The sequence below is a fragment of the Oncorhynchus mykiss genome, chromosome 22 (assembly GCF_057628025.1).
Source record: "Oncorhynchus mykiss isolate SJ-2025 chromosome 22, ASM5762802v1, whole genome shotgun sequence".
Classification (NCBI taxonomy): Eukaryota; Metazoa; Chordata; class Actinopteri; order Salmoniformes; family Salmonidae; genus Oncorhynchus; species Oncorhynchus mykiss.
Window position 1 is genome coordinate 17,057,813 of NC_143043.1, and position 15,428 is coordinate 17,073,240.

General features: G+C 42.0%; 1 protein-coding gene across 4 annotated transcripts in view; it reads right to left on the minus strand.

Moving 5' to 3' along the window:
* LOC110501447 (rap guanine nucleotide exchange factor 4) overlaps window positions 1-8,919 on the minus strand; it is a 52,754-nt gene extending 43,835 nt beyond the window's left edge. The window contains exons 1-4 of one of the 4 annotated variants that reach the window (XM_036958806.2): window positions 8,752-8,919; window positions 5,009-5,151; window positions 4,826-4,914; window positions 2,174-2,320 (exon numbers count right to left, since the gene is read on the minus strand). In XM_036958806.2, the coding sequence (XP_036814701.2) occupies window positions 2,174-2,320; window positions 4,826-4,914; window positions 5,009-5,151; window positions 8,752-8,834 (462 nt within the window). In that variant the 5' untranslated portion in view covers window positions 8,835-8,919. Of the gene's footprint in view, window positions 1-861; window positions 1,140-2,173; window positions 2,321-4,825; window positions 4,915-5,008; window positions 5,152-8,751 lie in introns of those variants that run through there. The other 3 variants (XM_036958807.2, XM_036958809.2, XM_090215604.1) reach the window with 3 other exon arrangements.
* Window positions 8,920-15,428: the final 6,509 nt, after the last annotated feature.

Here is a 15,428-nt window from a genome sequence, read left to right on the forward strand (position 1 = left end):
CAAACCAAGGCTCCACAGGTGAGCACCAGCATGGCTAAATGTTCCTATCGCAGGTCGTGTCTAGCACCTTGACGCTGAGCAAAGAGGAGATTCTCAAAAGAATTGAAAGGGATCAACGAAATCCGGTGATCATGAGCAAAACACTGAGTGACGGGCATGCCCAGTATACAACCCAAAGTCACAATTGAGACACGCTAACGCCATCATTCATCTAAAGCTTGTCGACGGGCACGTTCACAGGGTTCACTTTTGATAGCAGTTGAGTCACCCACAGCTTGTGTGACATAGCTAACGCAGCACGGCAAGCAACAACGCCACGATGGAGTGATGTTTCGCTGAACCAAATGGCCGTCATGGGCATTGGCTAGAGTGGCAGGGGCAAGAGAGATTGCTTTCACTGAGCACTATTGACAGCAATTAAGCAATGGGCTGTGAGTTGCTACAGTCTCTCCAATGATTTGGCTGTGTTAATAATGAAATAGGAGCACGTCAATGAGGCACTAAACACTTACCTCATAGTGAGGGAAATGCAGACGCTTCTCTCGACACTAATGTATGTTATTGTTGAATCGTTGCTGTTGCAGAAGTCGCTGGACATAACTACACAATCATCCAAGGTTCTGAGCTGAAACCCATCAACAAATCCAACGGAAAGCCCCAATATAGAAGGCCATTATATCACTCAGTACTCCTCTTATCCCCGCTCTAAAAAGCTAACCACGACCGTGGGCAGAAAGTATTATCTTAAGACAGGACAAACACATGTTCCATCAATGAAGCATGAGCAAATGTACAATGATGGTGCTCCTCTCTGGCAGCTAAAAGCCTTTCACCCCCCCCCCCCCCCCAAGAGCGTCTCACCTCAGACCGACCTCTCAGAAGAGCTTATCCTCTGACTAGAGACGTGTAGTATTTCCACGTGGTTGTCCACAGCATAGCATACATTCAAACTGGGCTCAGATTCCAGTTCCAGTGTGAAGGACCAGTGAGTGACGTAGAGTCCATAGCTTTAAAACTAACAACCCCCCCTGCCTGTCCACTGCTCTCAGAGGAAAGGAAGCCAGTGTAGTGGCTCCACCAGGACAGACAGGGGCCTTTGGACAGCGTGGCACCTCCTATCCTGGCCAAATCGCTCACTCGTGCCTTCCTGTACGGCTGAGGGGGTGGAGGGATAGGGGAGAGGGGAGCTCCTCAGGGCAGCAGGAAGGGACAATTTGGCCAGGGATATCATTTTCTAACCTGCTAATGACAAGCTCTACTCCTTTAGTCTTAAACCAACATGGGTGACACTGACAGACATACAAACATCAACACTGCTCTTCCAAAACAAATCCCCATGGAAATACTTGTGACCTGAGCACAAGGATCCATCCCCATAGATATGGGGAGAAAAATCTACCCAGCGGTAAACTATTATTCCTACACTAATTATTCAAGGGAAGAATGGCTCTAGATGACCGCTTAAATGATGGTGATGACGCCAGCGGTCGAACCACAATTGTAAAACATATCATGGAGATCGGTGAGCCCACACACAACAGGAAGTGCACCGATTGTCTATAACACTGCACTTCCCCCTAGTGGTCAAAATATCTAAATGATACTGCCTCACATTGGAACTTCAAACAGATGTTTCGAGAAGAGAAATACCATCCCAATTAACATATTACAAAAAGGATATTTCTTGTGGTGTAAATAACCTGCTTTGCACTTTCATGTCCTCCTCACGTGATGTAAACACATTGTATAAACTTAAAATCCACTGCCTCAGTGACACACCTCAAAGAATGGAAATGGCCTTAAATCACCAGGCCTGCACGCTTATTTTGCAGATATCAAAGAAAATCCAAGAACTCCCACAAAGCCTCATTATTTCCAGTGTGGGTATCATCAGTCCACTGATACAGATAGTTACCAGATAGTTACAGCCCACAGGAGGTTGGTGGCACCGTAATTGGGGAGGACAGGCTCGTGGTAATGGCTGTAGTGGAATAAGTGGAATGGTACCATGTGTTTGATGGCATTCCATTCACTCCGTTGCGGCCATTATTATGAGCTGTCCTCCCCTCAGCAGCCTCCTTTGCTACAGCCACTATCTGAGGTGAGTCATACTGGATGGTGTATTGAAAGCTGAATCCACAAAAGTAAGGCTTAATGCTGATGAGGTGCTTACCTCCCACAGAGACTTGAACTCCCTCTGGTCGATGCGGAGGAGTTCACTGAATTCCCGGGTGACAATGGTGGCGTGCCGAGGGGTGTTATCCAGGATCGACTCCCCAAATGCTGTCCCAATACCCAGAGTGCAGATTGTGACAGCATCCTACAAGAGACACTGAAAATGATCTCTGCTTGGATGGTTCCTCGTTGTTTTCAAAATAGGAAGAGACAGGGAGGAGGTAGGGGGACTATGCTAATCATCATGTTTTAATCCCCTTAAAAATGGGCCTTGCCTTTAAAAATGGGACTCAAAATGCTGGCTTTGGCAGTGATCAGATCACTCCCAAAGGTGGGACGCAATCTAGCAGATCTGAACACTTGCATTAGACAGAGGGCTTCTAAAATCACTCCAATCAACAGAGGGCCGCCAGGCAGACTAGAGCACATGGGGCGCTGGTAATTATAGGAAAAGACTCCTGGTGTCCCCAAGGTTACCAATCTCAGAAGATACAAATCACTGTGAAGTAGAGTGCCCTTTCTAGTTGGCTCTTCAGATGAGCTCCAGGGTTAATGTACATCTTGATCTCCTCATGCACATGTTACAGTGCAGCTCATCCTTTGACGTGAGAGGAGACCAACTAACTAATAGAATCGAAGGTATTAAAAATATTTTCTCCCATGTCAGGCAATTAGGGTTGCAAAATTCTGGGAACTTTCAATAAATTCCCTGGTTTCCCAGAAATCCTGGTTGGAGGATTCCGTATTTCCTGGTTTTTAACTTCTGATTCCGGGAATCCTCCAACCGGGAATTAGGGAAAACCTGAGAATTTATTGAAACTTCAAGGAATTTTGCAACACTACAGGCAAACCATAAGGAATATTAATCATGTGTTTATTGTAGGAAAGTGGACACACCTCTGATATATCTAATTTGGTATTTAATGATTGTATGCATAAATATTAACTGTTGCTATAGTACAATTTATTTTGGAACCAAGGAATGGATTGAATACAATACAGGGTAGTGATTTATATTACACAGGAAAAGTAATTCACAGTAAGGGAGGTCATTTCAATCTGCCGTTTCATTTTGCAATCTTGTTCATTTGCTATTTTTCATGCCATCTACTGTTTTTTAGCATCTACTCAATAAAGTATATCGCTTTTCATTAAAGGTAGTGTTTCCCCTATATTAATTTAGCAGCAGCATGCTAGCTGTTCCTGTAGAATTCCAGTCGATGGCTTGCGAAACTACCTTCAACTTCCTTCAAACTACACTGACTTTGGGTAAGTCAAAATCTCCCACTGTCCCTTTAAGATCAGAGTGAAAATCACAACTTATATTTGTAGCAAACAGAGCGAGCAGTGGCACGAATGAGAGACACAAGTGCACAGCCACCTATAGTGCTGTGGCGCACATCAGTTATATTTCCGATGGTGTCAACATAATTACAGTTTCGTGCATTTTGGAGGAGAATATCTTTTTTTTTTTTAAAGTGACCAGAAGTGACCTCAGTAGTTCTACAAAAAAAATCTCCCGGTGGTCACCCCCTCGGCAAAGAGCAATAGAGCCCCATATTGGAAGTGTCAAAATACCCATAAAACATACAGGTCAAACAATAAGGGCTGTGTTTCGTGTAGGCTAACCCTGGGGTAAAGATTTGATAACCATGTAAATCTCTCTCAAACAAGTTGACTTTTATCAATATATTTGGCTCTATTTACTCTCCGATTCGAAAATGCTAATTAGCATGAATTTAGACATCATACAAGACTACAAATCCCTGCAAGCTCCTGCACGTCATCGCTAGCTAACCCCTTTGCTAAACGGTATGGTGTCAATTTAAAACTTGCACAAGACAGTTCACAAATAAATGTAGGCAATTTATTTGTTACTACATTTAGCTTACATTAGACAGTTAATCCAAGATTCGAGCCTTTGCCTTGATTCGGCAGTCTTATCCAGAAAATCATGGTATTTGTAGTTCTTTATGATAGCCAATTAGCATTTCATTTTGGGAGGAAAATGGGAAAAATGTATGGTGGAAAAACGATTGGAACAGTTTCCCTGTTTGACCGCTAGGGTGTTATGACTAATACTGTGCTACTCTATCAACCCCTCCTCCCAACAGTCTGACGAGGATATCCTCAAAGCTTTAAAGCAGTAATATGTAACTTTTTGGGCGACCCGACCAAATGCACATAACAATGTGAGTTCTAGATCTGTCATTCTCATTGAAAGAAAGTCTAAGATGTGGTGGATCTGTTCTATGTGCACTATTTCTATGAGTCCCGTTCATAAGTTTTGTTTTTGAGTCTTTAATTTTTGGTTTTGTACACCAGCTTAAAACAGCTGAAAATATCATATTTGGGGTTATGTAAAATATATTGTTTGTCACGGCGGTTTAAATACAGTGATTATCTACGCTATACATGCTTGTTTTGTCAAATAAACAGAAATGGGGTGAACTATTCAATTTTTTTGCAAGGAAATGGCAAAGGGATTTCTGCGTAGTGCATCTTTAATATTATTCCTAACCACCTGTGGTTTCAAGTCTAGAATATAAACAACAAGAACCTAGTTCCAGTCTCCACCATACCCCAATCCAGCAGGTGGAGGTAATGCACCATCTGGTTTGAACTCCACCATAACCCCCTCCCAATATACCTGATGATTTGCTGTCTCTGACACTTTGACATCAAGTGAGCCAGAGATGACAGCATACCAGCTGGTACCAATATCTCCTTGACGGTATACTGTAAAAGAAAATACATGAGGTGAGAACAGATTCTCATATTCTAGAGCCTTGTTTTAGCATACAGATCTTTTGAACATGAAGCCAAGACTTACATGTGATACCCTTCTCTAGACATTCGTAGAATCCACACAGGCATATCTGCTGTAGAAGGCTAGGGTGGAACCGCTCAAAGGCCTTCACACATTTCAGCCTGGCCAGGATGATGTCCACATCTTCCCCAGAGCGTTCAGCAGGTCTAGATAGATGGAGAGGACATATCCTATTGGTCAGTTATTCTGCACAACGTTAGAGAATTAGGAAAATAATTGTTTGTGACAATTCTCCCTGGAGAGCACCCACCCGTCAGACATTCAGCTCCATTCATATCCCCTCGATTAGAGTCAAAAACAGATTGAAAATGTTTGCAAAATGGCTGTTTATGTTACGTTTTCAAACTTACTTCTATCGCTTAACATGTCAAACTATTTTATACAAAAGTTGTTAACGTTGTTTATTCGAATTTAAACTTTAAAGTTAAATAAAATCGACGACTTGTAGCTTACTCACCACAGCGGATTGTTTGTGTACTGATTTGGAGAGCACATGCCGACCCAGACCACATAGTTATCCAGAAAGAATGTTCTATGTCAGTGGCATTCAAACTTTTTCAGCAGGGACCCCATTTCTCCCGACATAATTTCTGGGGACCCTATTTCCCCCCCCCCAGAATGTCTTGCGATCCCACTCTAAATTTAACAACCTTAAAATCGGTAAATTTAGATTTTTACATCAACAAATAACCTTCAATTCATTGCATTTTCATCTCTTATCAAAATGAAAAGAAACCAATAAATATATTTACTCAATGAAATTGCATCTTACAAATTATCTTTCTCAAAAACGTTTGTATATTGTCCCATACAATAATCTGTAGTCTTAATATTTTCTTCCTTAAAACCTCTTAAGGATTAGCCCCTTTTTTTTCAATTTTCGCCTAAAATGACATACCCTAATCTAACTGCCTACCCTGAAGCAGGCCCTGAAGCAAGGATATGCATATTCTTGGTACCATTTGAAAGGAAACACTTTAAAGTTTATGGAAATGTGAAAGGAATGTAGTAGAATATAACACAATAGATCTGGTAAAAGATAATACAAAGAAAAAAACAACCATTCTTTTGTATTTTTTTTGTTCCATCTTTGAAATGCAAGAGAAAGGCCAATATGTATTATTCCAGCGCAGGTACAATGTAGATTTTGGCCACTAGATGGCAGCAGTGTATGTCTAACATTCTAGACTGATCCAATGAACCATTGTATTTATGTTCAAATGTGTCTAATTTGTTTGGTAATAACTTTTCATGTTAAAAATTGTGCACTCTCCTCAAACAATCGCATGGTATTCTTTCACTGTAATTGCTACTGTAAATTGGTCAATGCAGTTCGATTAACAAGAATTTAAGCTTTCTGTCAATATCAGATATGTCTATGTCCTGGGAAATGTTCTTGTTACTTACAACCTCATGCTCATCGCATTAGCCAACGTTAGCTCAACCATCTCGTGGAAGAGGGCTGGAGTGACATGTTGTCCCAGGGCTCTCAGCCTCAGTGATGTAAGAAATTATTGATTGTCAAAATTATAGGCACTCTGCCTTAGAAGCCAGTAAATTATCTGTTATTTTTAAAATTCTCTGTCTATTTGTCAGTGTTTGTCAACATCTTGTAAATATTAATGAATCCAGCTCACCTTCTGCCCCTGTAAATAAATACCACCATTTTGCACCTGATTCTTCGCACCCCCTCACAAGACCGTGTTGGATCCACTATCTTGCTTTCACATTACACTGTTGAATTACTTGCCACAGGTAATGTATATATATAAAATACAACATATTTCACTGACCTATAGCCTGGGGGTAAAGTGCGGGAAAAATATATAATTTTTCTGGCACACTTTCAACTCCCTAGCGGTGCGATAACTTCCCAATACTGATAAAGTATAACAACATGACTGGACGCAGATTTGGGAAGATACTTCCTAAATGTGAGGGACATAGCTGCATATTTAGCTATTCCTATTTCCTGTCGTTCCCTTCCTACACACCGGCAATATTTTAAGCCCCAAATTGCATCATGTGAGTTAAACATTTTCCTCGTGGCATATTATAGCTGCTTGTTCTGTACCTTACTAGCCGACTATGGGATCATACATATTTGAGAGACTACCAACTGTCTTGGTAGCTGGTATAGGCCCTTTGATACCTGTTGTGTTTAATGCAAGACCGAGTATAACAATGCACATATGCAATTCTATATTTAGCCATTCACATTGTATTTGCACTTACATTTGAAAGTGACACAACCAACCAAAGTCAAATCAAAAGTCTGTACTGTAAATGTCAAATGTCTACATCATATGGCGAGTCATGTTTGCCGGCGGGGGATAATGAGCCACACCAAAAGCAACTCATTTAAGCTGCACTGCCTAAAGTGCCTAGTACTCTCTACGGTGACAAAGGGACATGTATTGTGTAAACACATCTGGCAAGCCGTGATGGCCGTGTGGCTAATGCACTTTGAACCTGCCCTTAGAATGGTTGTGTATCTCTCTCTCTCTCTCTCTCTCTCTCTCTCTCTCTCTCATGGAGGTGATGGTGCAGAATGGAGAGACTGTAGAGAAGTAGGTTTCCTGGAGCATTGGGGCCTCTTTCTTTCCTTTCTCCTGCAGCCTTATCCACAGCTCCGTATTTAGAGCAGTGGGCCCAGAGAACCCCCGGGAATAAACCATGTCAGCCCCCGCATCATCTCCTCCCTATGTTTACAAGTCATTTTCCAGACAGGTAACGTTGCATCATGCTCCTCGGGGGGCAAAGCTAGAATGGCACGTTTAAAGCTCTAGACTAGAGCAATCAACAGTGAAACGACCACAACCTCCCACCTGTATCACCTAATAGATGTCTTTGGTGATTCAAGACATGCCCTTTCTATTTAAAATGCTGTTAGAAAGCAAATATAATCCAAGAAGTATTCGCTTGTGTTTACCAATTCTCACTGGACAATAAGAATCAAATCAGTCCGTGTAGAGTATTTCTGACCTAAGGTTATATTCTGCATGAAGAGCAGTGCAGTAGAAGTAGGAATAGAGCAACATTGATTTTCTAGAAGGATCATCTCTTGGTTTCCAACTCCTGACCATCATGGGGAGTTCTGTATCTGTCAGTCATAAATAGAGGATGAACATTCAACTCTCAATGACTGATATTTCCATCTAATAATTTACACAGTGGTACACCATAGTCACTCAATAGACCGCATGGGGTGCACCCACAGCATGGGGTGCACCCATAGCATAGCAGTGTGTTTGTAAATACATCACTGGTTCTTGTCCATCTTCTCGTGACATTTGATGTAAACGATCTCCTAATTAAAGAGCGTAACCTACTATTACTTTCAGAATAATCAGTTAGTAGTATTATATGTTAATTAGGAATGATGGCACATCCACGCTCTGAATCAGTTCATATCGTGTTTAGAAATGGGCTGTATCTAGAATATAAACATACGTAGGCTAGAGCAGTGTTTCATATGGCATATTTATGAAGACATATTATAAAGGCATAAACCTAGCGATATTCACTGTATCAAATTCACCCGTTAGACAACATATGGTAGCCTAAAAAGAGTGCATTGCGGGGGATAACCTGCTTCTGTGAGGCAAGTAAACAGGCTACACTGGTCCCATTGGAAAGAAATGCCTAAAACGTTGTAGTCATCTCCGAATTCAGACGAAAACACAGCGTAGTGTGAAAAGTATGAAGTTGGTTTCAAAAGACATTTTAAAGAAATTTGGAATTACCTTTTATCAAAGCAAATAATCCAATCTGCAGAGGCAGAGGAATGGCCAGAGGTGTGCGCTGCTACCATTTTCGGAGAGATCATAGACCCGGTGAAAGGAAGACTTGCATCAGCAGCTCTTTTTATTGGTCTATTCCCTTATTCCTCCTGCTCTTCAAATGCATCGTTGAATTTGACGCCTTTTTGTGATCCCTTTTCACGCAATACGTTACTTGAGTGGAACGTTAATGATGGTTGGGAGACAGGGGGATTATATTCTGAAAACAATTTATAGGATCATTTTTAGCCTACGAGTTACAACTGTAAAGCTGGCAAGTTTCCAAAAAACAATACTGACATGGGAGTTTTTGCCAGACTTCAGCTCTCCAGACCAGTTTACACTTTTTGGAAAAAATACCTACTACAATACAAAAACAATAGACTGTGCGACAACATATGTGACGCAACTAAGGTTCAAAGTCATTTAAGAGGACATCTGCGATTGGTACACCCAATGTTGGACTTTTAAATGAATGATATACATCCATTGATTCTTGAAGCATATAACTTAAATAAGCTTACATAAATAAGCTTACATACCCCATACATACCCCATTTAAAACCCAAAATATGAGCTTGTTTTATTTCATTGTTTGTAAGCAATGTAATTGTAAACTTACATTGTATAGCATCAAAACAGGATTCTATAAGGTCACAAGGCGAGACCCATATGCAGACACAGAAGGCAGATGGTTGAGCTCCGATATTTATTATAACACAAGGGGTAGGCAAAAGGCAGGTCGGATACAGGCGAGAGTTCATAAACCAGGTCAGAGTCCAAACAGTACAAGGCGTTAGGCAGGCTCAAGGTCAGGGGCAGGTAGAGTGGTCAGGCAGGCGGACTCGGAGTCAGGACAGGCAAGGGTCAAAACCAGGAATACTAGGAAAAACAGAGACTGGGAAAAATAGAAGCTAGGAGATAAACTCGGGTTGACTTGAAAAACAAGACAAACTGGCACAGAGAGACAGAAAACCATAGGTATTTACAACGGGGATGATGAGCGACACCTGGGGGGTGGAGACAAGCACAAGGACTGGTGAAACAGATCAGGGCGTGACAGGTTCAAACTACAATTCGGATGATGGATGGTCAGTCCTTCAATCCGAAGCTCTGTATATGCATTTGATAGTGTTTACATGTCTACAGCCCAATCCCTCAGCTGTTTACCAAAGCAGTGGTGGGTGGCTGCTTTTTTGTTGTTTGCATTGCAGATTGCCCCTTTTAAAGACAGTCTTTGCAATAGCTCAGTGTTTACAACCTTGCCTGGGACCTAAAACAGTGGCAGCGTTGACAGCAAAGGTTTGATGGAAATCGGTTACAGTGGTGCCGTGACTCATATCTCCAGAGAGCTGATATCGGTCAGCTGCTGGGGTTGCTGCGGAGAGGAGGAGGTGGTCAAATGAGCTTGAATGTAGGGGTGAACGTAACCGAGGTAAATGTGCTGGGTTGTCACCTTAGTGGTGATGAATAAAAGAAGCCAGCTATTTCCTCCGGAAAGGAAGCTACTGTGGCTTGGAATAATTATGTTCGGATTTTGTGGATACAAAGCCGTTATGACTATGGTGGTTCGATTGCAGTAGATTATACAAACACTGTAAATGCACGGCCACCAGAGAGATGCTACTGAGTTGATGGGATGACAAAGCAAAGCAGACAAGCAATAAAAAACACAATAGCTGTGAAGGCCAGTCACCACGGTGACAGCACTGCAGCAAAACGAGTGGGAGGATATAGAGGGAAACAGTTAAATGCTTTTATTTCCACGGTAAGGAAGAACCTGCAGTCAGCCCATGGTAGGTCATGAATAGTCAATATTGGAATGACACACTGGTACGCTGTGGATAACGGGACAATACAAGTGTCAATTTCACATTCATGTAGGCTAATGCCTGCTTTACATTTGGCTACCTGAGAGAGATTCCTGTGTTTTGTGTTTATACAAAAATATGTAATTAACCTCAAACTGGTTCACTCAAATCCCTCTGGCTTCCAACCGTCTCTCTGATTGATTTGGAGAACTTCTTGCACTCTGTGCTCAGGCATTCAGATGAATAGGAACCATAGGAGCCCCAAGGTAGCTAGACGCAGGCTCTGCCACTCTCATTCCACTGCAACACACACTGACTACAACAACACCAAAAAAGCAACTCAAGCCCAATGGGCTCTTTGGATTGGCAGGAGGGGACGGTTCCACATCCTGCAGATGTATCCCATATACAATATCCGATGTCCAGACGGTGTGTGTGCTATACCCAGGGAATCAAGTGGCAGCAGCTGCTGAAGACAGATGTGCCAAACAGCATGATTTAAATGGCCAGGGGAAGGGGAATTCAGTGCTAAAGGGTATTAGTATGCCATGCAGGGAGGCAGACGTATAGTGTGATATTTGGAGGATCGTACAGGAAGGGTCCGGTGAAGTCAAGTAACAGGAAGCTAGTACAGGCAGGGAATAACATTTGCTTCTGTCTGCTCTATAGTATATTTGGCTGCTATAATGACGGAAGAATCCATTTTTATTCACATTGCACACCATTTCTTCTCCTGAAAACAGTATCTAATCTCATTTATGCACCGTTGGAGCTGTGCCTGTGACTACGGAGGAGAGAAAGATAGAATTCATAAACAGTATCACATTTATCACAATGTTAAGTTGTTTCTTGTCCTTCCCTTTAACAGTTGACTTGGAAACGTGAAAGTAATGGCTATGTTGTTATCTTGCCTCATTAGATGTGGCCGTATTTTGTTTTAAATCCACTATGTGTTTGTTAGCTAGACTGTAATTCGTGTTTGAAAGTTCCATCTGACTGCAGTTTTTAGTCCAAAATGACCGCACTGAACTGGGAATAAAAACTATGTGCGGTATTACATGAATTAACCAGGGCACTTACACAGTATAGATGGCAAAGTGGGTGGGGTTATATCCTTCCTGTTTGTCCCTGTCCGGGGGTGTCATCGGATGGGGCCACAGTGTCTCCTGACCCCTCCTGTCTCAGCCTCCAGTATTTATGCTGCAGTAGTTTATGTGTCGGGGGGCTAGGGTCAGTTTGTTATATCTGGAGTACTTCTCATGTCCTCTCCGGTGTCCTGTGTGAATTTAAGTATGCTCTCTCTAATTCTCTCTTTCTCTCTTTCTTTCTCACTCTCGGAGGACCTGAGCCCTAGGACCATGCCTCAGGACTACCTGACATGATGACTCCTTGCTATCCCCAGTCCAACTCCAGTTTCAACTGTTCTGCCTGTGATTATTATTATTTGACCATGCTGGTCATTTATGAACATTTGAACATCTTGGCCATGTTCTGTTATAATCTCCACACGGCACAGCCAGAAGAGGACTGGCCACCCCACATAGCCTGGTTCCTCTCTAGGTTTCTTCCTGGGTTTTGGCCTTTCTAGGGAGTTTTTCCTAGCCACCGTGCTTCTACACCTGCATTGCTTGCTGTTTGGGGTTTTAGGCTGGGTTTCTGTCCAGCACTTTGAGATATCAGCTGGGGTCAAGCTTCCTGCCATCCAGGGCCTATATACTAGGCGGTGTCAGAGTAAGGCCCAAAAAATTGTCAAAGAATCCAGTGACCCAAGATATAGACTGTTCTCTCTGCTACTGCACAGCAAGCGGTACTGGAGCACCAAGTCTAGGTCCAAAAGGCTCCTTAAAAGCTTCTACCCCCAAGCCATAAGACTGCTGAACAATTCATTAAATGGCCACCCGGACTATTTGTATTGACACCCCCCACCCCACCCCACCCCCCCACCCCCTCCCCCACACACACACCTTACCCCTACATGCACAATTGACCTAGACTAACCTGTACCCCCGCACATTAACTTGGAACCGGTATCCCCTGTAATAGCCTTGTTATTGTTATTTTATTGTGTTACTTTTTTATTTTATTTTATACTTTAGTTTATTTAGTCAATATTGTCTTGACTCTATTTTCTTAAAACTGAATTGTTGGTTCATAAAGAGCTTGTAAGCAAGCATTTCACGGTAAGGTATACTGCTGGTGTCTTTAGCACGTGTGACAAATAACATTTGATTTGATTTGTTCCCAGCAATTGTATTTTCTCTCAGAAGATGGCAGCATTGACCGTTTCTTCTCGAAGGTAAACCTATCAGGGTTCATTCTGTCCAGTAACATCATGATATCCTTTATTTTCTAACTTTTGAATACTGCTTACTTATCCAACTGGGCACAGACCACAACTCACATACCCACATGCGACTGTCAAGTCTGATCTACTGTTGTAGATTCGGTCTAACTGTTGTGTGATGGCGACAAACCACAAGTTGTGTTTCAGAACGGTAATTGCCATCAACTGAAGGGAAAGTTTGCTGCCATCACCATAGTTACTCCTTCTCATCTGAGGTGGAATTTGTGAGTTGGTCAGGAGGATGGGGTCATGTGAGCAGTTTCTGCGCAGGCTTCGGCATACAGTGCATGGCAGCTGCACCATGCAACCGCATGACATTCACCCTGCCAGTTAACGCTACACCACACTGCTTATATAGGCTAGAATTAGTGATCACTGTCGCCAAGTTCTTATTTTCAATTAAACAGTCAACCACGTTGTTACATAATATAGAATATGTTTAAGATATAGACTACATCATGTAAAATGGCTTTCTGAAGTGGATAATCATCTTCCAAGGCTCATCAACAACCCGTGGATAACACAGTGAAAAGGTTGACCACAGGGAACTGTGGAGAACATTTTATGTTTAGAATGGAGTATGATTTGCTTCATGTAATTGAACATTAAAAGGATCGTACAACACATGCTACATATTTCCAGTTAAGAAGCCAAGGGTGGAAATCTGAAGGTCGTCTGTGAAGTTTTACTGACGCAATTTTAGTCATGTAACTTCTGGCAGAGATCTGAAAAATAATCAGTAAACACTTCAGAGATTTGATCTGTGAAGAACTCGTAGAGTTGTATGACATGACTAAGAAGTTCCCAACAGAACAAAAAAAAATCTGTGGTGCTGGAATGGAAAGTAGTTTGCTCCAGAGGGCCCTTGTCCACATGTGGAGGATTGAGGCATGTCGTTTTTTTTTTGTTGCCAAAACACTACATTAATTATCTGATTTGTGTATCTGACTTTATTTAATTACTTTAGGATCTAGTCACTTGACATTTTACTGTATCTTCTCGCTTGCTGAATACCAACACGGCCCACTTCATGGTACCTTGGTGAAACTATTCTCTTGAATTCATAAAAAATGTGCTGAGAAAACCTTCATAAGTCGAATCCACTGTATCTCGGAGAAGACGTCAATGGACTAATGCAGCTAATAGAACACCTGAGATTTACAGCAGAGAGTGAAAAGGTGTTCTGAGAAGAAACACAACTTAACCTTTGTTTCCGGATTCATGGCTGTATTTCATGAGTTCTCTGCCAGCAAATGGGTAAAAGAAGGATCTACATACAGTTGAAGTCGGAAGTTTACATGCACCTTAGCCAAATACATTTAAACTCAGTTTTTCACAATTCCTGACATTTAATCCTGGTTAAAAAAAATCCTTGTTTTAGGTCAGTTAGGATCACCAATTTATTTTAAGAATGTTAAATGTCAGAATAATAGTAGAGAGAATGATTTATTTGTAGCTTGTATTTCTTTCATCACATTCCCTGTGGGTCAGAAGTTAACATACACTCAATTAGAATTTGGTAGCATTGCCTTTAAATTGTTTAACTTGGGTCAAAAGTTTCGGGTAGCCTTCCACAAGCTTCCCACAATAAGTTGGGTGAATTTTGGCCCATTCCTCCTGACAGAGCTGGTGTAACTGAGTCAGGTTTGTAGGCTTTTTCAGTTCTGCTCACAAATTTTCTATGGGATTGACGTCAGGGCTTTGTGATGGCCACTCCAATACCTTGACTTTGTTGTCCTTCAGCCATTTTGACACAACTTTGGAAGTATGCTTGGGGTCATTGTCCATTTGGAAGACCCATATGCAACCAAGCTTTAATTTCCTGACTGATGTCTTGAGATGTTGCTTCAATATATCCACATAATTTTCCTCCTCATGGTGCCATCTATTTTGTGATGTGTACCAGTCCCTCCTGCAGAAAAGCACCCCCACAACATGATGCTGCTAGCCCCGTGCTTCACGGTTGGGATGGTGTTCTTCAGCTTGCAAGCCTCCCCCTTTTTCCTCCAAACATAACGATGGTCATTATGGCCAAACAATTCTATTTTTGTTTCATCAGACCAGAGGACATTTCTCCAAAAAGTACCATCTTTGTCCCCATGTGCAGTTGCAAACCGTAGCCTGGCTTTTTTATGGCGGTATTGGAGCAGTGGCTTCTTCCTTGCTGAGCGGCCTTTCAGGTTATGTCGATATAGGACTTGTTTTACTGTGGATATAGATACTTTTGTACCTGTTTCCTCCAGCATCTTCAAAAGATGCTTTGCTGTTTTTCTGGGATTGATTTACATTTTTCACACCAAAGTACGTTCATCTCTAGGAGACAGAACGCCTCTCCTTCCTAAGCGGTATGACGGCTGCGTGGTCCCATGGTGTTTATACTTGCGTACTATTGTTTGTACAGATGAACGTGGTACCTTCAGGCGTTTGGAAATTGCTACCAAGAATGAACCAGACTTGTGGAGGTCTACAATTTTTTTTCTGAGGTC